This window comes from Lepisosteus platostomus, chromosome 4, assembly GCF_059453375.1.
Source record: "Lepisosteus platostomus isolate fLepPlt1 chromosome 4, fLepPlt1.hap1, whole genome shotgun sequence".
Taxonomy (NCBI): Eukaryota; Metazoa; Chordata; class Actinopteri; order Semionotiformes; family Lepisosteidae; genus Lepisosteus; species Lepisosteus platostomus.
In genome coordinates, this window is record NC_142614.1 from 58,566,682 (window position 1) to 58,590,546 (window position 23,865).

Below are 23,865 nucleotides of genomic sequence, written 5' to 3' on the forward strand. Positions count from 1 at the left end.
AATGGAATGGGGGTAGGGTAAAATTACAAAAAGGTTCATATCAAAAAGTCATTTCATGATAGTCTTACCAAACATGTGCAAGGTTTTCAAGAAAAGGGAAAATAAATGACTAGAATTCACAGGAGTGATCTCAGAAACAGACTTGAGGTCAGAATGCTGTCTGAATTGCACCTACAGTTTCAGGGGACTGTCTGACCAGGAGATTAGTGCTAAGTGTGAAACTGAAAGAGAAAAACAGCAGTGCCAGAAATGGCAAGACTGACAGGAAGTTACTTCCATCAGAGGCTACAAGGAGACAGATCCTTTCCGAATCTGGATCCGAATCCTGACTGGAGACAATACAACATGTCCTCACAGTACTGTCTGGGCAGAAATAAGGCTGCAAAATAGGAAATTAAAAAAGAAAGTAAGAAATCACTGCGCTCTTTGGCCAAAACCTTTTGGATTGTTTTATGTTTTCAAGGAACATTCTCGGGCCAAATGAAAACATTTTACCAAAGAGAGCAGAAAGTAACTGGTAAACAATAACGAAATAAACGGAAGAAAAGGTCAAGAAACTTAGACTGAGAAACAAACATTTTACAGAAACAGGCTTAGTAAACGAAAGCAAAGAAGATCAGAGGGGTGGGGTTGAGGCCTGGATTTGAAAAGATGTGAGCAGAAACACGTTGCAATGATTTCCAAACCAATAACTTTCTCAGTGTCCATTTCAAGTCTACTCCTTAGCTCCTAAACTGGAAGAGAAGCTTTCCCTTTAATTAGGTCAAAATTAAAATATATCATCAGGATGCAACAAGCAAAAAAAACTATCTTCACTCGTCATTCTTACATTGGTGGTATTATTGACAGCTAAGCTACAAAGGGAAACACAGGAGTACACGAAGACAAGGGACTGGAAAGTGAAGATGGGGACAGAGAGTGGGGTGTAAAAGAAAGTGTCTTTTAATGTAGTGTTTTGAGGGAATGGAAGATGTAATGGTTGAAATAGAAACTGGAAAACTGTTCATTGATCTCCGGCGGGTCAATGGTGTGAGAGACAGATTGCTAGCGAATCTGAAGGCATTAAATGAGAGGCAGTAGACTGGTGAAGCTGATATGGAGGACTTCACTGACCTCACACCCATACCATAAGACCTTGTCTTGCTACTGTTCTGCTTGGCTGATGGACCTGGGCTGAACTCAGTCTGCAAAGTCAGATTTTTTATAAAGAGCAGGAGTGGGGGGAATTCGAATGTTGTTTATTTAATTCCCAAATTAGATTTGTCAGCTCTGACAGTCTCTCAGTAAGCTTTTATTGATTCTTACTGAATACAAGATTATTTGCTCAAGCAGACAGGCCCTTGTTGTGTTCCACCGGGTCACAAAGGAAATATCTGGGGGAGCCTCTGTGTCAATACTAAGGGTAATGGCAGCACATATAAAAAATTAAATTTTGATGAGACGAGTGGGTAGAAGTGTCACAGGCATAATGGTACAGACCGGGGGAAGTTCTAGAACTAATGGAAAATGGTCCAATCACTGTAATGGCAATCCGATACAATAATAATGATTATCAAGGTAGAAAGAGTGACTCAAGAAAAGATTGACACTTTCCAAAGAGCAGACATTGGTGAGGTCTGGCACAAGAATGTGCTAAAATGACCTTTGTTAGTTTTCAATTATCATATATGTATTCCCAGTAACCACAAGTATTGGCTGAGCGACTAAAGCAGGTGAAGTTTCTTGGACTACATTTAAAGTTGTTTATACTTGAGCAAAATATACCTGGTCACTGAATATGAAAAGAAAATATCAGAGGGAAACACCTAGGTTAGACTTTCTTCACTTTTCACAAACTACTTTTCAAACCCTAAAGTCCCCATAACTTTATCTGCTTTCAGGGTTGCTAATCGCAATTACATTTCTACACGTAATAAACACGCTTCACTACGCTCATAAACACTTTTCTTAAATGTTTCTTTAGTATATCCCTAATAGCAACAAATTATATTTACTATTATCTATGATGTACAGTAGGATCACCACCACTATCAAGCTACCATATTGTATTTTTGTAGTATTACCCTTGTACTTGTCCACCCAAAGCATAAAAAAACTCATTGCTTACAAATTATGTAATTATGTTAAGCACAGATTCGGCTAAAAACAAATCTTAAAAAGCCATCCTACATGTATCTTTCTCTTTTTATCCAATATCTGACATCAGACAGCACAAAAACATCATAGAAAGGGAGGTATTGACAAAATCCACTTAAAATAGTATACACTTGGAAACGGCTTAAAAGTACCAAAAGCAACTCTGATCTGTCTATGCATGCCTGTGTTTTTCTTCAACGATGTCAGACATCACAAACTGAACACCTGTTAGATTAAACATTAAACTCCAACTCGTCTGACAAAGTTATTTTTTCCCCCCAATAGACATTTAAAGAGTAAATTGCTAATAATGCAGGAAAAAAAGGCAGAATAAAGAAACAGAATAATTTACAAGACATCAAAATCGCAGAGCTGAATAACTAAGCTCTCCGTATGGTCAATTCCTCAGAGCAGAAACACTGCTCGGCCAGTCGGTAATTCATTTATCCCGCAGGCCTGGCAGCAGTTAATCTAGCTCGCTCTCAGACCTTCGACTCTTATGCGGTACAACTTACGAAGGAGCTAAAGCACACAGAAATGTTCTGATGTACTATGTGGCCTGCATTTCTGACGACTGGGCAGCTGCGCCAGCGTGCGAGCTGCATGGGAACAAACAGAACTAAATTCCACGCTGAAGGAGCTCCTTTTTACTTTTCAGTGTGGAATTAACCTTCCTCCTAAGCTAAAGTGCTGGCCCTTTAACAGTGATCAACATTCTAGAACATTGCCAGTTAAGAAATCACATGAATTTGGCACCAGTTTCACAGATCTGCCTGCGGATGCGGGATGTCAAGGTGCCTTAAGGTTAAGAAAAAAAACAACTTCCTTCCATCATCTTACAATCTAGGCATGTGGGAAAAGCAGAAATAAAAAAAGAGGTTAAATATTGAAAAGCAAGTCATTGTGTGCTTTGTTCAACATCCGCAAAATCTCAAGCAAAAATATTAATTTGTTTTTCCAACACCAATAAAATAATAAGCACAAAACGTACAAATATAATATCATATGTGGCCACATAGTTAATAAGCCGGTGGCTCTACGCAACTTAAAGTCACTAACCAGAGTCACAGCCAGAAATCAGGGCTAAAAGTGCATATATTGGCAAAGACTTTTGTCAGTAACAATGACATAATGTCTACTCAGACACACAGCGATATTACCAACATAATGAAGAGATTTGTGCATTAAAGATGCTGCACTTTTGGCCTCCTAATTTGAATTGTAAATGGTCTTCACTCATGCAACGTCTCAAAAACCTACCTGACTGATAATTGCAGTGTTATCTTAAGACATGTTTAGCCCCCCTAATGTTAATATAATTGTACTACTTCGAAAAGGAATTAATATGACTCTTCAGTGTTTTAATGAAGTAAGGGGTTCCTTTAATACACAATGAGGCATTTCTAATCTCATATAATTCCTAGTTCTTCAGGGGTTTCACACTCAAAGGTGAAGGATCTAATTAAAGTCAGAATGTGGGATTACATGCTGTACAAAAAAAAAAAGGTTTGTTTTGCGATTTTTAAAGATATTGCAATAGCTTCAGAAAATAGGTGATGTCACATAGTAACAAAACCCAATGACATTAGAGATGTCACGAATTGGATTATCCTTCCAGACCACGTTAATGTACGTTACACACTACTTAAAATGACTGCATTATTTCAAATATTGAATAAAATAAATGAGCACCGTTGACTTTGGAAGAGAATATACAATCCCTGGCAAGAGTATTCGCCCCCTTCCAAAGATTTCCCTTTCTTTTTTCATTACAAAAGGTAGACAGAGTAAAGGGTGGTACAGTGGTTAGCATTGACACCTCGTGGTGCGGCTCTAGGTTCAGTTCTTGCAGTGCATCTGGAGTGGAGCTTGTATTACCTCCCGCTGATCGCGTAGGTTTCCACCAGGTGCTCATTTCCTCAAACACAGCCCGAAGACATATGGGCAGGATGACTGGCTTCTGGAAACACTGGCCCTGGTGTGAGTGTGTGAGTGTCTGTATCTCCTGCGATGTCCTGGCGTCTCGTCCGGGGTGTATCCCTACCCTGTGCCTGTTGCTTGCCGGGATAGACTCTGGCTCCCCAGTGACACTGAACTGGATAAAGCGTTTAGAAAATGGACGGACATAAAATAAAAGCCATGGTATTAGCAACTGCCAGGTACTTTACCCTGAAGTCTCGGTGAATGGCGAAACAGGACTTGACTCCTTATGGGGAAAATAGCACTACTGTACTGTAATAAAGTTTATTGCAGCACAGTATTAACGGACAAGTAAAAGTGTACTCGCTCTCTTCCCACTCAATCGATTCACTCTCCTGCTCCTATGGTTTGTCGAATTCTTTCTTCTTATTTAGTTTTCCACGAGATTCACGGGAACAGACTGCGATAACTCCGGGGACCACAGAGCCTTTTTTATTGTTATTGCAGTCTATTATTTAGCAACAAAACACAGGCATTACTCCGATAACACACATAACGTACATCTAACGCTTTCCATGACGGAAACGGGATAACTAAAGCACATCTACACACACATGCTAACTTCTTGTTAACCAAGCTATGACTTTAATAAAAATGCAGAGCAGGTGAAGTAGGTCCACAAGATGAAGGTACACAAGAGGGTGCCCGCATTTTTACTCATACTGTACGCCCGCGAATACAGAAAAAGCGTTCCGAACAATCACAAGGCAAAATCTTGAACACTGAACTCCCCATTATCGAGGTCTGACTGTACACATTTTTAATCGAAATTTGAATGCTTAAACTGAAAATGTTTCTGGATGAAAGAAGTTGAATATCAGAAAAACATGCCAAGAAAAATAAAAAACTGAAATACGTCGAATGCAAAAGTATTTAATAGTTGGTGGAATCACCCATCACGGCAATTACAGCTGGAAGTCTCTACCGACTTTGTACATTAGGACAGTACACCACTCTAATTTTCCAACTTTCTCAAGCTTGGTCAGGTTAGTTGTTGTGGATTGCCGATAGACAGAAATTGTAAATTCCTGCCAGAGATTTTTTATTGGATTCAAGTCAGGACTTTGAGCTACTCAAGTACATTCATTTTCTGCTTACTAAGTCACTACCAATTTTGATTAGGGTAACTGTCCTGCTGAGTTTTTTTGTCTCAGATTTAGGTCTTTTACAGACCTAATGCACGTTTTCCTTTAAGAGTTGCCTGTACAATGCTGCATCCATTTCCCCTTCAATCTTGAAAGACTTTTGAACTGCTGCTAGTGAAAAGCAGCCCCACAACATAATAGTGACATCACTAAGCTTGACAGTTGTGCTGTTAGCAGGCTCCTTTGTCTTCACGGTTGAATTTTTCCTTGAAATTCACTGAGGGACCTTAGAGAGACATACAGAGACCACTCAACTTACTGTGTGATTTGCCTAACTAATTTTGTGTACCTAAACTAATATCAGTGGCAAACGAAAAAGGAGGTAAGCACAAACAATATATTATTAGATTGTTTTATCTTTGCAGTTTTTGCTATTTTTTGTGCTATAAAAATCACTTTTATCAGTTATGATTCAAATTAATTGCTTTTAAACAGGAATATAGATTTGGAACAATATACATCATGGGGCTAATACGTTTGCATACTATATTTCTTATAAATGAAAAATAGAAAATGTGGATACCCAAAAAACTTTCTTAAATGGGACTTTATAAACTATTTGTAATGTTTTCTTATAAAGGTAACTTGTTTCAAAACGGATAACCTAATTTTCTAAATATTTCCAGTTTTGAAAATTAACATCTAAAATATTTAAGGTGAAACTCCCAATATTAACTGTTCTTATTAACCATGCTCAAATAAAACCCGAGAGCTAATTTCACAGCACTGCGCTAATTGTTTTGTCAGTGTCTTCGCATTTAGTGCTCAATATAAAAAACACTTATTTCATACATCTTAAAAGAAAGTGAAACTACTGCAGCAGAATAGTAAGGGAATAATCATTAGTTTATCTTCTAAAGTAAAAACAATTGTATCAAATCATACCAAAGCCTTATGCTCTATGCTTATAATGCAAAGGTACTAAAAACACAAAGAAGTGATCTAACTTCTCTAGGTCATAACTCTTGTAAGTAAAGTCAGATGACCTAGACAGCCGGAAAGCTGTAAAGAAATAGCCCACTGTCTTCTAACTACATGAGGCTATTAACACTAGCCTCTCCAAACCCCCATCAGCCCTTGAGTGATGCCATCACACAATGACGTCAAGCCAATTAATTGATAGCAATCAATCAAAAACATTAAAAAATCAAGCACAAAAAAGGAAAGGAAGTGAAGTTTTAGATGAGTATCACAGTTATGCTTTATACTTTCCACACAAAGGAAAACGCATTCACATGTATAAAATGGTCATAATGTAGATTAATCACATATCATTTCAACACATGCTAGCACTGTATCATGTCCACTATCTACATTATGATTTGCGAGTCTTGCTTTTAACTTCAGGAACATATGTCCATGCACTGATAAAACACATTTTGTTTCACTATTCATTATGTTTGTTTTAATGAAAAGAGAGTGAAAAGTATTTGAGCTCGCTTTCTGTTGGATTTTACATGAAGCCGATACGGATCACTGATTCATGTGTAGGAGGAGGCAATGAAAGTTATGAATTTCCCCATCTTCAAAGAGCACTTCTCGTGGTTCGGAGTTCCAATAAAAAAAGGATGATTTATCTTTGGCCGATTGTATCTTTGCGTTTCATTTTTAAAACGGAAAACAAACTTTTCGTGTTTAGTACCCTGAAACGTGACCTAATAAAGTAAGCGTAGCGAACTTCATTCTGGCCAAAATGATTCCTAAAGGTTTATGAAGTCATATAGGCAGCAATACTTTACCAGCTGCGATTATCTAAACACCCTAAGTTCTGTTACTAATGTAGCAGTGTTGTAATAATAGTTGTAATGTACTAATCTCCAAGTGTTTCTTCCAGTTAAAAAAAAATCTGGAAAACATCACTTCCTAGCAAAAGCATAGAAATTAAACAATTTAAAATACAGGAGGCAAAACAGATTTTGATCCAAAAACCTGAAACAATCACCCACAAGTTTCTATGAAGTTACAAGCAAAAAGATATGCTCACAAAAGAGCAGACTAGCATTTAAAAGTACTCATTGCAGATAATAAAGATCAAAAATCCCCATTTCTCTCAAAGGAAAATTAATCACAGCAGTATATCACAGAAACCAATGTAAACTTATACAACTAATACATAATGTATGTCATATATAGCATATATTAATTTTAAAAGTATTCATATCAGAATATTGGACATCAACTTTAAATGATCCTGATCGAGGTTTGAAGTATCCAGAGATACTCCAAGTGATCTACAGGGCATATTAGACACTAGTTCAAATGCAATTGTCTGCAGGCTGTCAGTGAAAGAAATGCGCTTAGGTTAATTGAGCATAGTCAAACACAATGAGAAGACAGAAAGTATCATCTGCACCTGTCTTTTCGTGCTCAGCCATTTTTTTTTTCCATTTACACCATAAATCATGAACAAGCTACTCCTCTGACAGTCTTCGGTCTTTGGCATTTATTATTTATTTGGCAAGACTCTTTTTGATTAAAAATCAGATCTAATATCCTAAATGATGCATCACAACAAACAAAATGAAGTCCATTTCACCTTAAAAAAAGATGCAATAGATATAACATGCATATGTAAATATGATATTTCACTAGCAAAACAAAATCTAAAGATTATACCATTATCTTCCCTGAGAGTTGACCAGAAAAGAATGCTATTTTAGGCAGGCTTTTATTGGCATTCTAACAAAAATATGTTTTTAATCTAAAAGACATTTAATGAATAGTTTAATGCTTTGCTTTTTCTCCATTTAAGTGCATATCGACTTTAATGATGGGTGCTTTTCCATTTTTGGAAAGGGCAGCGGTTGTACTCTTGTAGTGTCTAAGACGTGTCACTAATGCTCCTTTAATTGAAACGGTCTTGGGGAGCCCTCTCCTGGCTGAAAAGGTCTCTCAGAAAGGAATTCAGGATTCATCAGTGAGGTGTCAGTGGATTTATACTAGGATTAACAAATGACCCAGGTTATCACATTCTCTCAATCAACATGTGCGAGATGTTTATATTCTCTGTTCCCATGTCACGCCAAGCAATAATTCCAGGCCAACGCAGCTTCACTTTCTGCAAGTTCTTTCCCTAGAGAGCAGGTCTGTGAAGCATTTCCTGGGGTACCTGTTGAATTGTTAAAATCCAGGAACTATTTCACCGTACTCCAAACAAAGTCTTCTATTGCCTTGTATTGAAAGAACACCTGGGATAACTCAGTTATTTCTACAGAACAACATTTTTAAACTAAAAGAGAAGAAACAGTCTTGTTGTTTTACAGCAATATTTGCATTTCAACTTCTGATGGGAGGAAAAGCCTCTGCTGGATCTCATGACTTTTAAACTCTCTGGGAAACTTTAGATTTGTCTTCATTTTTAACACTATTATTTTAAAATGAAGAATAGCAAACTAACGTACCTAAGGGATCATAATCTGCTATCTAACAAACTCACAGATCACAATCTGCTATCCTTAACAGTCAAGGTTAAATGACAGATGAAAACAAGACATCACGAGTTCAGCATTTAGCAGGTCATCTGACAAGGCTTCCTCAATTCAAAAAGCTTATAACAACAACATTACACTAGTAAACCTAAAAATATGATCCATTAAAACTATGAAGGAGTGATTACAATAATTGCTTTATGATGTAATCATGAGATAATTACAAAGGAGAGGAGGCCATTCAACCTATTGTACAAAAAAATCTAATTTGCATCCCATTCTCTAGGAATGAAAGCTTTTACTACAGTCATGTGTGGTTCTTTTCCTAATGGAACTGTTAAGACTCTTCCCACCCACTTGGTTAGGCTTTTTCTTCTTTACAAATATAGAATCACCAATTATTTTTGTTACACCCACCAAAACTACAAAGAATAAACAACTGTGTTTTCCAAACCTTGTACTTGCAGCTACAAACCCCATGACAGCAGGGACAGAGAGAGGAAGTGTAGGTAGGTTCCTACAAGCTGAACACCTTCATACCATCTGTTTTGGAACACTTCACAGGCATTACTGCCCCATACTGGATGTTCAGCACTGACTGAAGAAAAGGTGCATCCCTCACCAACAGCATCACGTGCCTGCAAGCACCTGGGAGGCCACAGAGGCCACTGAATTGCCCAGAGAGCACTGGCTAACTAATCCCACAATGCCCTCAGCAGCACTCAGCCAGCTGCAGCATGGGGTGTCCCGGTCACAGTTGGCTAGTGACATGACCTAGACTCAAACCTGAAATCACAGAGTGCCTTTACCAATTGACACACACACAGGATGGCCCTGGCTGTTTGTCTCGAATACAGTAGTCAAAGGCGTGCAAAACTGCATGATGGCTAAGATACATCAGAAACCGGAGGAGACCATGTGACTCCATCTTGCCCATTTATTTGGGCACAGAAAACCCAGCAACTGAAACTTCAAAGAGAAACAGGATAATCTGCAATCTAGTGGAAGTAAAAAGTATTGATGGGATGTAATGTGAAAGTACATATACAGTAGTAGACTGGATTACGACAGAATACTTTACCATTATAATTGACTAGCCATGAAACAATCAAGTGTCTTGTGCAGAGTGCTATCTCACCTTGTTAAATGGGCATTTAATGGGCACAGCTGATGAGGGGATTTAACCGCATTTACCATCGTCATTTCTGCTCTACAAAAAAGTTGCTCAACACAAATAGCAGTGCATCTGCTATAAAAATATTTTCTCCGGAGTGCCAGAACTGATCAAAAGAAAAACAGTAATAACCTAAGGACAGTTTACCATTCTGCACCAATCTAGCTACAGGTACGATGTCAATGGTGGCCCAATATCAACTATTCTCCAAGAGTGGTTCCAAACTAATAATGGCATCTTGGACATCTTACTGGATACACTTCACAGAGATACGACAAGACACACAAGCCTTATTAAAACCACAACGGAGAGATGCAAAAGGCCAAGTAACACAAATAAATTCCTTTTAAATCTACCATATTTATAAATATGTACAACTTCACCATTATTTCTCTTATTTAAAAGATCTGCAACTAAGTATTATAATTAATTTGCTCAACAAAACAATTTACTTCCACATTTATGTCTTTAATACTCAGAATGCTGTGTTCAATTCAAAATTAGGCAATTCTGCTGCAATGAACTGCTAATTTGTTTTGGAACAAAGAAAGAAAAGGCCAAAAATGATGTCAGACATACCTTTGTAGTAACTAAAACTTCAATAATGTACTTAAATAAATTACTGATGCTTACTAAACTATAATTAAATATGACACGGATGCTTACTAAACTATAATTGTGCTTAAGAATAGCTGTGAATATAAAGATACAAGAAAGAAAATAATTTACCGAACACTTTATATCATTTTGTCCTTAACTGCATCTCAACGCGATTATCCTCATACATTCCAACAGACAGGAAATAATACTTGGGACAGCACTGCAATTAGACAAACTGAGAACTTGGTTAATCTACTTTAGGTCATCAACAATTCCATTTACATTAAACACTCAGCCTAATTAAAATCATCATACTGACCTCTATGGTTTTCGGACATTTGCAGACTGAAGATACCAGTCATTACCTATGATGTCACTGAACACTGAAAATGTTGTGGTTTTATGAACACAGCATCCTGCGTAATGACAACTCAGAGAGACACGTACTTCCTCTTAATGGGCTTGCATTAGAAAGTAGATTAATTTGTTTGAACTTCATATTGAAAAGGATCTGCCATGTATAAAATGTACTGACTGGAAAATGAAAACACTGAACCGAATAAAGTCTCTACATTTCTAGACATTATGCAAGACAAACTGTTGGTATAAAGCAGTGAAGTGTTAAAATGTTTGTTGATTTTTTTCCTCTTTCAAGAACTCCTTGTGCAAAAGGAGTTAACATACATCACATATTAGTTTTCCAGGTGTAGATGGAAACTTGTTAAATAGCAAAGCAAGAAATGTTACCACAAACAAAAACTGCATGGTCCAAAAAGCCCAACTCAAGTCAAAATTAGATGAACAGCTTACAAGTTTACAGCTTTCAAGTTTGTCAGAATATAAAAATAAATAAAAGCTCATATCTTTCACTTTATACTATGTTCCTTATTATTTTGTGGGTATACGTTTCTTTTTACTTTACAAACATCTACCTTGGCCAAAATAAGACTTACCTGACTTATAGACACCGGCCTTACAGCCACTTGTTTTAAACCAAATATGCCTGGGTTTAGTCTGTTAAAATGGCAGACAAACAAACCAAAGATGTTTTGGTTTTGTTAGGAGTAATACTTTCACTTACAGACAACAAAGTTTTGATGTGTTTTAAAACTATGGATGGAGGTACAAAAAATGTATTGGATTTTTCTCAGGTTTTACCATTTATAATTGGTTTTGCTGATACATTATTGATTTTACATTATTTTGAGATTTCCATAATTTTGTGGTTCGTTTTCCAACCAAGTTTCTGATCCACTCAATCACACCTATCACCATCTTGGATAGCGGCATCAGATTAAATGAATAACAATAATAGCCATAATAGCATCAGTGCATAGGGCTAGGACCTATTCATATCACAGACGGAATATGATTCTGAAACTGCTTATACCAAATTCATATAGTTATGTTAGTCTATTAAAAACAGCAATCCAATTATTTATTCTTCATTGAGAGACTATACATTTTTTAAAGGAATATTATTTGTTTTCTCCATATTTTTTCCTCCCCATCACCTTTCATGATACAGACCCATATAGTGCTGATGGAGAAGTTCCTTCAAATCTATGTCCATACCAGCAGCTCACTGGGCCAAAACCTAACCTCATTTTTCTAGCATTATGGAATGCTATTCCATGATAAGGGTACCCATTTGTATAATTGGGTGAGCAAGATTAATCAGTAAAAGCACCTTGCTCAAGAATACAAGACCAGGGTCAATAGTGGGCAGTAATGCCCTATTGATTTTCTTCAAATATATTGACAAAACACTTTTATGTTTTGGGGAACGAAAATGTGAGTTTTCAACCCACCTCACATTTGTAATCAAGAATGTAATTTAGAGATGCATAATAAACTGTATTGATGTTTTTTTCATTACAATTACATTTTTCTGATCTACCGTATCATCCTCTCTAGTGATGACCCTTTCCTTTGCAACTAAAAGGATGAGTCACTTGGGTTGTATAAAAAAACAAAACACTGGATTCTAAGCACTATTAATAGTCATATCACTATCAAGTTCAAGTGGGGAGCTGGGTCAGTGTGCAAGAACTGCAAAGGAGCAACTAAAGGTTAATTTCACTCTAAAAAGTAAAAAGAAGAAACCAGGTGTTTCAGCTGTTGAGTCTCTCACACACCTAAAGATCGTTCAACAGCTGAAACGCTGTTTTCCTTCCATTTTTCAGCATGGAATTAACATTTACTTTATCCTTATTACCATATCTCCAAAATTCGCAGCGGAACAAAGCCAGGTCTGCTGTATGATTTTAAAGTTTCTCATCCGAGTTCCTTATGTCCAATATCCTGTACCTTCTTAACGCAGAATAAATGTGCTTCCTCTAGCTACAGGCAAAAAAAAAAAAACACTCAATATGCAATCCCATCAATGTGCATGTTTCCATGAAATGCATACTTCGTCAATAGACAAAAAACACAAAAACTTCCAATTAAAATAAAAAACATAATAAATCACTCTCTGAATGAAGTCACTTCTGAAATCTAATGGTAACCTGTCCTTGGCTGCAAATCACAATACTTTGGAAAGATTCATGAGATATGCTGTAGAAATAGCATTGTCTACTAATACATTGGTACATTGTTAAGTATGTTTCCTCTGGTATTTTCTTTTCTTCTGTATTCTCAGGTTTCAGAAAAATAAAAAAAAATGATTTTGTTTCAGTGTTGAAAGGAACATGACAAGATTTCACTCCAAGAAAGGTACGCTTGAAGTCGAGGCCTTGAAAATTCAGGGCTCAAACAAATATCAGGAGAGTTAGCTTATCACCCTTCAGTTAGTCAATTATTTCAAACACTTAGTAATTCAACATGGAAAGCAGGAAGCACACTCAAAAACAATATGGTATTTTGAATGACCATTCATGGCTGACCCTGATACACTCAAGTGATAATGTTGACAAGCACTAAGATCACCTCATTAATGAAAGAACTGACTTAACCTTTTGAATTTCAAGTCATGGTGAAAATCAAGAAAATGACAGAAAGCAATCCACGTGCCCCATCTATCACGACAAAAACTCTTTCATATAATAGGTTCGTGGAGGCTGGATTGAATCAGCACCCTGCTGCTCGCCCTCTGGAGCATTACAACCCAACAAGCCAATGATGGACCACAATCTGAAGACCAAGTTAAAACACCACTCCGATACTGAAACATCATCACCCAAGTACGACTCAAGCAGCAGTGTGCATTTTAGTACTGAACCCTGCCTGTAGTCACTGATAGCAACCTGACTGGTTGGTCCCATGTTGCCTCCTCATGTGTGAATGTTCTTGCAGAACAATGAACTTGCTGAAATGGCTCATGTTACAATGGCTTTATGGCAGTTCTGTTATAGATATCCTACTTGTCAGACTTGACCCCCATTGAATAGTTATTGGATGAGGTGGGACGATTGTACAACATCTGGAGCTCAGAGACTAGTGAACACATACACCCTTGTCCAGGCTTTGTTTGAAGAATGACAATCCCACAAGTCAGAATCTGCAAACTGGCACAGAGCAGGTTTATACTGCTTCCAATGGTGGCCACAAGTGCTACTAGCCTGTGATTTTCACAGTATACCTTCTGTTGAGCAATGTGTTGATGCCAAATATTACTCAGTAGAATAAACTGACGAAGTCAAACCATCAGAGCTTCTGAAATCTGAGAAGATTAGGCTACAAACCCGGAGTGCTACACTTAACACTAAGGGAGTAAAGATCTTAATGTTTTTTTGTGATACTTTAGTGCAATCACCCACACACATCAGTGATACATTCCCCTGTACACTATGATGAAATGTTGTGCTCACTTGTCTTTTTATTGCCACACTGATGAATACCACGTTAAAAAGCATTAAGAGCAAACCTCCCTTCCAAAACACAGTAGGTTACGAGCATAACCTTGGTTCTCAGGAAAGACACAGGGTCAACACATTCACCGCTGCTCCTCTGCGGAGTGCATATGAAGGTTGAAGATCAACGGGACAAAGGACAAGGCAGCTCAACGTTATTTGTTGCCAAACCAGCACCCTTCTGGGGCCGACAGTGAAGTGTACACCCGTCGCCAGGCAGATGTGTACGGTCACAGAATAGAAACCGCAAGACTGGACACCAGGGAGGTTTAAAGGGAAGCTGTAACAAAACCTCCATGACTAGGAGACCCCACCCCCCTGATGCCACGGACAAAGCATCACAGCCTTGCGCAGGAACCGAGAGGCCAGATAGCACAAACCCACGGGCTCTTGGGCTACCCTTCCAGAGCAGGGTGCTATGTAAAAGCCAGGCTATGTAATGACTTGTGGAACAGAACCCTTCAACACAACATGGGACCTTAGGCCAACGTGAAGGAGCTGCTCTTCTCATGAATACAGCACTTCATATTGACTGCTCACGTAAATCTGGGTTTTTATAATCCCATTTTTGAGGACCATGAACAATGTGAATTAAAGATGGCTAAATGACAAACGTGGGTTCTTCCCACCCAAACTATACTCTTTCAACAACTTTTTTTATAATGGTGGCTTTCATTATTTATATTAAGATTTCATTTTCCTTTCCTAGACAAATGACACTGCATATACTAAAGAAATACAATAGAATCTGAATTAAGTTCCCAGTTGCAATGTTCTAGACATTCCATTTTTAATGCTTTTTGCGCTGAAACTGTTCTAATATGTTAATCAGGCAGTTGTTACTGAGGGATTACTCAAAAATAAATGAGTTAATGATTTTTTTTTATTTGGAGAATCGAGTTCTAAGTATGCCATATCCTGCAGGGTAAGACTCTATGGATTTATGACTACTGATAGAGAAATTTATTAGCCTATATTCCAGTTTTGAATTAAATGCTCAAGGAAATCAGACCTTTTAAGAACAGGCCGACTGTAAATAATTCAGAAATGACTCTCCTTTTTGGTAAGGGAAATCAATGTTTTAATCTTCTTCTAAATTTCTAATTAAAAAGGGTAATTGCTTATTGAGCGATTAATCTACTCTCTATTAACTAAAGTAGAAACACTACAATCATATCAAATGCTTAAAATAATTACCAAAGCCTGCTAAGGAAAACACTTTCTCTACGAAATTTTAAATAGGACAGCCTTAAATACATTCTCTGGTCATCCAATGTAAACATACAGTATTCTTATTACTGTAACTGGCGGAACTGTAGAAATTGTTTTCTAACCATGAAGCGAATACCAAATTACCAGCCGCTATATTTACAAACATTGAAGGCAAATACTATTTGTTAACATTAAAGATTTCTATATGCAAGCAGAAACTTTAAAAATTAAATTTCTAAATAACATACAATAATATATATATACACAAAACAAGTAAGCCTGTTTAAGGAAGAGATAGTTATATGAAAGCATTAAAGCTTGCCGAATTGCTTTGCTTGCTGAATTCTGGCCTTGAAAAACCTAAAACAGTTAAATACTTTTGTGGTAAGTAACATATTTCGGCAGACCAGAACCTAACACTTGGTCATTATGACAGATCCATACTACAGCCGAAGACTGGTCATGGCATGACAAAGCATCAATATAGATCACAACCATTTGAACTCTGCTAACAATGTGTTTTTCAATTGATGATGGTCTCATATATGTGCAGAAGAAACCACGAAAGGTTTTCTGAGGCCTGTATGAAAAGGACACCATTTTGAGGCCACAAGTCTAATGATGCACTAGTTAATAAAAAGGCTGGGCACTTAAATTCTTCATGCTGACACCGATATCCCTCAAAGTGTTATTTTAAACATCTCCTTTTCTTACAGTCCCACAATCCCTTAGGCTTTTAGCGCAGCAACACTTAACCCCTCACGATGGCTAATTCAGAGCTGAACACCACACACGGATATGCTAAATTGTCACATCTTAATTTGAAGTGACAGATGTGACCAGTGGGCCAAGCTGGACAGAGACAGACATCAAAGCCAAGCATCAATATATGACTGCAATGTTCCGGCAGCCACACTACTGATTGAAAAGAGGAACATCCCTTTAGTCAATGTAAAATGTCTCCGACAGTCTTTGCCAGAGCTTGTACACTTGTGTTAGAGCGAATGCCAAATCCATCAGGTCTAAGATTCTTTTCTGTAGGATATTTGACAAGGCAGCACAATGTGGCCCATAATAAACAGAAGTTTTAAAACATTTTCATAAAAACGCTTCCTAATGATGAACCGAGGTCAGAGGCAAAACGTACAGAATAATTATGATGCTCATCTTGAATCTACAGTTTCTAAAGTGTTTCAGTATTAATAAATGCAAACATTAAAATTCCAGGGATCTGGTTATGTGTCTTGTTTTAGGTTTCTTTTGTGTGGTTTATCCATTAGGCTTTACATAATCAACAAAGCTACGTAGTTTGGGCTTGCGGTAAAAGGACTTTGGCTAAAAACGCAGGAACCAGATGGTGCTTAAGAAAAATCAGTAACTTAACCATTTCCTTCTGTTGCTACATTTTATGAAACCACCATATACTGAGATATAACACTCCAAAAAGATCAGACAAACACAATGATAAAATTCCAAAAGCTCAGATTTCAGACTTGATTCATTCCTACATCCTTTTCTATTGCTGCCCTCTTCCATGTTATAATTTCCATCACCTAGTTCACATTTTCCTGAAATTAGAACTGCAGCTGGTTATAAATTACCAATCATTTTTAACAGAAGGTCTTCATAAAGAGCTACAAGTTAAATAAAAACTATAAAAAAATGCAGACCTACTGTATCTGAAATGGAGCACCAGTGACACCTACTGTTAGCACAGAGACACTGTAAACTTATCTCCTCAGAGAAAAGCATTTCACTGAGGGCCTCTCCTCTCTCATCAAACTATACCACGCTTTCAAAACTTCATACACTCTTAGATCTCATACACTCTTGTATTTTAGAACAAGGCAAACAATATGTAGAAAAAAAACTTCTGCAATACCAGAAGTGAAACTACTATGAACTGTACATTAATTGTATGAGCAGAGGCAAAAAGACACTTGGGAAAAAATCTAAAGGAAAAAGAGAACAGACAACATACCTATCAAATTTCAATAGAAAGGGAATACTGCATAGAAGGAGATATTCAGAATGTCTCAGTGTATAAACATCAGGGAAGATACAGTTTCCAAGACAAGGCTTATCAATAGTAATATGTCTGGCCTAAACAGAATACTGTTTGGTACAACTATTTTGTTAAAATAATTGCCTTTTGTATGCCTTCTGGTACTGAAGTTCTGGAGTAGCTAAAAAGAAACCAGATATATATCAGGACTTTTTTAATAAAGTGAAATATTATTAGACATCTCGTAAAAATGAGTTGGTGGTTTCTTTGTTTTATTATAGTTTTATCACGAAGTATAATGTAGTACCCTACTTTATTCATCATAGATACAAACATAGCTAGGAATAATGTTTTCTTCTTTTGCTTTTTTGCTGTTGCCATTATACTCTTTTGTTTTGGACAAAAGCAGCTGAACGTGGCAGTTGGGGAAAAAAAAAGGTTGCTAAACAATTTCCACATGTTTAGCAAGGTTAAGCTTCTGATATCTGAGCTGCGTGAGTTCCAAAATGAAGAATTAAATTTGAACCTGCTGCTTTTTCTGCATGACTCAGAAACACAGCTTTGATATAATCAATCACAAACAAGGATCATCTAAGGTTAAAAGAGTGGATTCTTTTAATGACATTTATTGTCTGTTTGCACTCAAAAGCAGTTTGAACACATACAGAACTCTAAATTATTTTAAACAGACTCAGACCTCTCGTTGTTTGGTTGGCTGGATATTCCTCGACTAGTGATAACAGCTGTTTCTAAATAACTATTATTTGTGGGGCTTATTGAATTTTAGTGTGGTATAGCATTTGATATTTATGAGAAATGGCAGCTACTAGTTTACCTAAAGCAGACATTTCTTACTGGGGCAGTAATGGGCATGGATTTAACTTATAGTTTGTGGTGAAGCAGTCTCCATGGCATGATGTTAAAATCACTTACATTTCTTCCAACTGTGCCTTTTTGTACAAGCAACCTGTAACAGAACAGGGTGTATTTTTCTAGGAGAGCTGGTCACTATGGAGAAGACATACCAGTTTGTTTTCTTGCATGTAGATTCTCTGCAGCTTTGGGCACCCCTTTGCCAACGCTATCATGCCTTCATCAGTCAAGTTGTAGCACTGTCCAAAGTGAACATCCCTCAGCTCTGAACAGCGCTCCCCCAGCTGTAAGGAACAGAAAACCACATCAGAAATTTACAACGATTACTTTTTTATTTTCCCACCAAAAGGAGATAAGAAAGGAAATCGTCATTATGCGCAACATGGGGAAAAAAAAAATGACAATTAAAACACGAACCAGCGGACACCACTGGAAAATATTTAAAACCAAAAACAGGAGGCACTTCTTTTAAGACACTACTTAGGTGTCTGGAACGAGCTCAAAACGCAAGAAGCTGCTGGAGGAGATCCTCTGATCAATTAGCTACTATCTACCAAACGACAGATAGGTAACAAATGAGGAGAGCCCCTTCAGACTTTCTTGTGGAAAATAATTTTACCACATGAAGCAATGGCAGTTTAAGTGCTTAAGTGTTTTAAATACAGGGCCCTCTTTGTTTTATGCAAACTGAAATACCACCTCATCAACACCATAAAAACAGCAATAGTTTTTGGGCCCATTTTAATGATCTGGCAGTTCTCTGTGCAGACAGAAAGAATCAATACAAAAACCCTTTTATTTGCCTCCAGGAAAATAGTTTCCTGAAGCAGCTGATTCCTGTAAAGCCTCAAGGGCTCAAGGGCTCCAGGAGGTAGGCATGTAGCCTACTGAAACATGCAGTTCTGACTGGTCATTAGCCCCGATAATAAAAACTATAATTTAATGCATTTATAAATAGCAGTATAGAAACCCCACTAAAGATATGCTAAAAATTGCACTTGAATCCCTTAAAAACAAAGCAAGACTTTAAAAAGAATAATTTACAAAGTACACTTTACAGAGGTATACTGCGCTGTTCCGTACACTTCTCAATTTATCTTCTTAGGTTTACCTTTTTGAGAGCCTCGTCTGTGAGTTTATCCTGGTTGCCCACATGCACTTTCTGAAGGAGCGGGCAGTGTGCTGCAATAGTGATGAGGGACAGGTCACTCAGCTGCTTACATCGATAGGCTGTGTACTTCAGAAGACCTGTGCACTGCGAGGCCAGAGAGCAAATCCCATAGTCTAAAACATTCCGGCAATCAGAGATATTAATTTCAGTCACATTCTGCCTCCTTGATGCAATCTTTATCAAAAGGTCATCTTTGACCTGCAAGAGACAAAAAAAAAGGCGCATTATTTTCTTGCTTTTTTACAACAATGGTCTGCAAAAGGACGTACTCCGTTAAGAGCACAATGCCAACATCGTATGTGTGGTATATACTATAATCAATTTCCCTACGGGATTAATAAAGTATTATCTATCTAATTCAAAGCATACACGTTTTCACTTTCTACAGAATATATCTACAGGTCAAAATGAGGGTGCAAAAAGGATTCTGTAAAAGAAAAATTCACACAAACCTGTTGCAAGCCACTGAGGTCTATCTGTTTCCAGAACTGAAAATCTAAACACAGATCATACCAATACTTGCAAACTAGAGATGCAGAGAGACAGCGTTCCCTCACGGAGAGATGAGAAAAAACCTGCAGGGAAGACAAGACAAAGCAGTCATTTTATTCTTATATTTCCATGCAACTGATGTCCAAGCAAGTACACGGAGTCAATGAAAATAAAAAATAAAAAAATCAACGTGCCCTAAGTCACGCAAGAACAATTTTTGGCACATTGGGCCTATTTAGCCTGGAGAAACGTTTCTTCTGGGCAAGTGCCAGGAAGGCCTGACTGGGGTATCTCACACTAAGCACTGTCTCCCAGTTCTCGGCGGCTGAACATCAGCTGATAAGTCAGCACCGGTTGCTGGAAAGAGGACAGGGAGCACAACACACAGTCAGGACAAAGCAACAAATTCCAGACGAGTTTTGCGGGAAAAGCAATATGGGGGAAAAAAAAGGACTATCGTTTGAATCGTTTCTTTGCAATACGTTATTTAAGACAAGGTTTCGTCTGGCTCCCTAAACAAAAAGGATTCAGACTTTTATTTTTATTTTTTGGTCATTGTTGCTTATTTAAAGGGTTAAACAAATTGTTAATAAAAACATGCCTTTCAGAAAGTATGCCCCTATAAAGAAAATAATCTTCTAGCTGGAGTACTGCATGGCTTCCTTGCCAATATAATTATGGGAAGACGGAAAATGTATTGTCAAGGCACAGATCATTAAATCTCTGTGATAGTGCACTATTTAATTTTCTAATGAAATTAGACTTCATTTCATTTTCTTTCCTATGTAATTTAGTTTCACCCCAAACTGAGTTTTTGACAGATATTAATATGCTAATAACTGCTCATTACGTTACCATTAATGTAAGCAACAAGCGGAATTAGTAGAATGCCTTTCTCACCAGGGATCTAGACTCTCATAAGTCTCTAATGATCCTAGAACATAGCAGCTAATCATACAACACTAACAAAACTCAATTACAATTCACCCACTGGAATTTGATTTACACGAGAACAGAGAAAACAAAGAGGAAAAAAAGCCTTTAAATCTGACCGTGAACTAAGCAAAACACTTTTGGGATTTATAGTAGAGGCCAAGCGTAATAAGCCCTAACAATTCTAAAAGGGAGGGCATTTGTAAAGCATGGTGTTGGTGACAATGTGCGTTTTTTTATTGTTAAAACACTGCAAAAACTCCCAGCTAAAACTAAACCAGAGAAAAAAAAATGCAACTGGATAAAATTGGTGACAGCAAGACAGCAAGTCTTCAAGACCCAAAACACTATTCTTATCACCAGTAAAGGACAGGATGGTGGTATTTATCAAGACGGGCATTGCCAACTTTGTTTTCTTAACTCCAACAGGGTTTATTATTGCAGGAGGGAGGAGAAAGGTGGTGCCTCTTGCTCCAGTTACATGCCCCACAAGCCCTTGCGGGGGTGACAAGCTGCCTGCCATCTCTTGACCAATCTGGCAAAGGTAACTGGCCAGGAGACTCTACATAACCAGGAGGAGACGGACCTACCAGGAAGTCTCATCTGCTACCTGGAGAGGACGCAGATCCTCAGCAGGGCGTAACATGAGATGGAGAGGGAAAGCAGAGCCAGCGTGCCAAAAACCAGTCAGGAAGTGTTTTGGTGAAGTATGTGAACTTTGTTACTTGGTATTTGATCTGTGTTCTGTAAGTCCTGAAAGCTGGTAAGCAGCTTACCTCTCTGACTACGCCTACAGAGGAACTCAGAACAAAGAACTGGTTTTGACCTGGTCACCTGTGTCTCCTACACGGTGAAATAAAAGATGGTTTTCCACCTCAGTGTATTGTCTTTGTGTGTCCACAGTCTGAAACTCTGCCTCATTTAGAGTCCCTAAACTGCCCTGTCTCGCCTGGTGTAACAAGGGCATTAAACAGCCCATGAGACACACAGCTGGGCATTATTACAAACCAAATTGCTGTCTGATGAAGACAAAACAAAAGAATCTATATCCTTTGTCCACCTCCAACAGTCTGAAGCAATGTTTTCTCAGAAGCAGATATTGCATGGTTTGTGCTGGATTTTAACTTTTGCAGGAAAAGCTGATCGGATTTGAGATCTGACGGAAATACAGCAAATGCAATCCAAACAATATTAGTAACTACTTGATCACATGATGAAGAATGAAGAGTCACTTTTATCAGGTTAATATAAAACAAATGGCATCAACAATACTTCATGAAAAGCCATCTAAGAAAAAAGAGGTGATAAAGAGTAATACGTCATTAGCTCTGAGACTGCAGAAGTAATTTGTTGTAACATCTGAAATAAATTTATAGTTGGATTCAACTGCTTACCTCCATCCCAGGTAAAAGCAGTATAGAAGAAACCTTGCAGATTATTGCTATGGACACATTAAATGCACTCGACAGCTCCCTCGCTAATGTTCCGTGATTTTCTGCCAGGCATCCTGCTTCCAGCAGTCTCATCACATGCACAGGAAACAACTACATTTCAAAATATGTGGGATCTTGCCGTCCATGATCCCACATATATAATATATACTCCACAATCCATTTTCTAACCTTTTTATCCTGCTTACCCAGGTGTCGGGGAAACTGGAGCCTATCCCAGCAAGCAATGGGCACAAGGCAGGTTACACCCTGGATGGGACACCAGTCCATCACAGGGCACATATAGACACAAGCACACACACATTCACACCAGGGGCAGTTTTCCCTGAAGTCAACCAACATACCAGTACGTCTTCAGATTGTGGGAGGAAACCAGTGCACCCAGAGGAAATCCACACAGACACAGGGAAAACATATGAACTCTATACCGATGGCACCGCATGAACTGAACCCAGGACTCCAGTGCTGCAAGACGGCAATGCTAACCACAGCACCACCACACTGTCCAATATACTTTCCAGGCTCCATCTAAATTACTGTAGCCAGATGTGATCCTTGATGTTTTATCCATCTCATTTCTGAACGCTATAGAAAACCTTATGGCATTTAACAAAAGTACTGCTGTGCAAGTTTCTGTATGCATTACCAAAACTGCTTGTCCAAAATAATGACAACTATTGATATTTGAATTCTGTTGTCACCTTAACCATTTTCTTTTCAACTGATATACACAGAAAAAAACTACCGAGCTCCAGAACTAAATGTCATAAACTGCGAGTCTCAGAACGTTCATCGTGTAAATACCCTCCTTCTACAACGTCCACTGCTGATATCTCAACAAACAAGGCATTTCTACAGCCAGACTCTGTAAGTAGTAAGAGTATGTTGTTGTTTTTTAATAATTCCCTGAGTACAATACAAGATTAAGTTTCTAATACTGTCTGTTGAGCAACAACCAAAGCTGTGGAATGTGATTTCATTTCCAATGCCTAATTTAGTTGCTCAGTTTAAGTGAATTAATCCAGTTATAATTATGCTGAACATGATATTCAGGTAACACAGGTATGAAAGTGGATAACAATGGCAAGCAGTTTACTCACTGTCAACAACACAGGATGATCTGTAAACAGGACTCGTATAATATTTTTCATGTCATTGATTAATCCTGCTTTAAGATCATTTTGTGCTGAAGAATGATTTGTTCCCTGACCTTGTAGTTTTGACACAAGGCAGTAATTCCTCTGTACACGATGAACAGAACAGTAATAGTAAATGTTAACAGTTTAAAATGCAAACCGTTGAAAATGCTGTTCTTGGTGATTTTCTCTGAGGGTGAGCTCAAATATCCATGATGGTATTGTATACATTAGGATTCTCTAGCCCTGGTCCTGGACACCCACAATCATCAAAT

The 23,865-nt window shown here is 37.8% G+C and overlaps 1 protein-coding gene across 1 annotated transcript in view; it reads right to left on the reverse strand.

The window, feature by feature from the left end:
* Positions 1–23,865, reverse strand: part of fbxl17 (F-box and leucine-rich repeat protein 17) — a 315,976-nt gene that overhangs the window by 286,111 nt on the left and 6,000 nt on the right. Inside the window, exons 3-5 of the mRNA XM_088630004.1 lie at positions 20,031–20,153; positions 19,519–19,776; positions 18,560–18,691 (exon numbers count right to left, since the gene is read on the reverse strand). Coding sequence (XP_088486130.1) covers positions 18,560–18,691; positions 19,519–19,776; positions 20,031–20,153 — 513 coding nt within the window. The remainder of the gene's footprint in view (positions 1–18,559; positions 18,692–19,518; positions 19,777–20,030; positions 20,154–23,865) is intronic.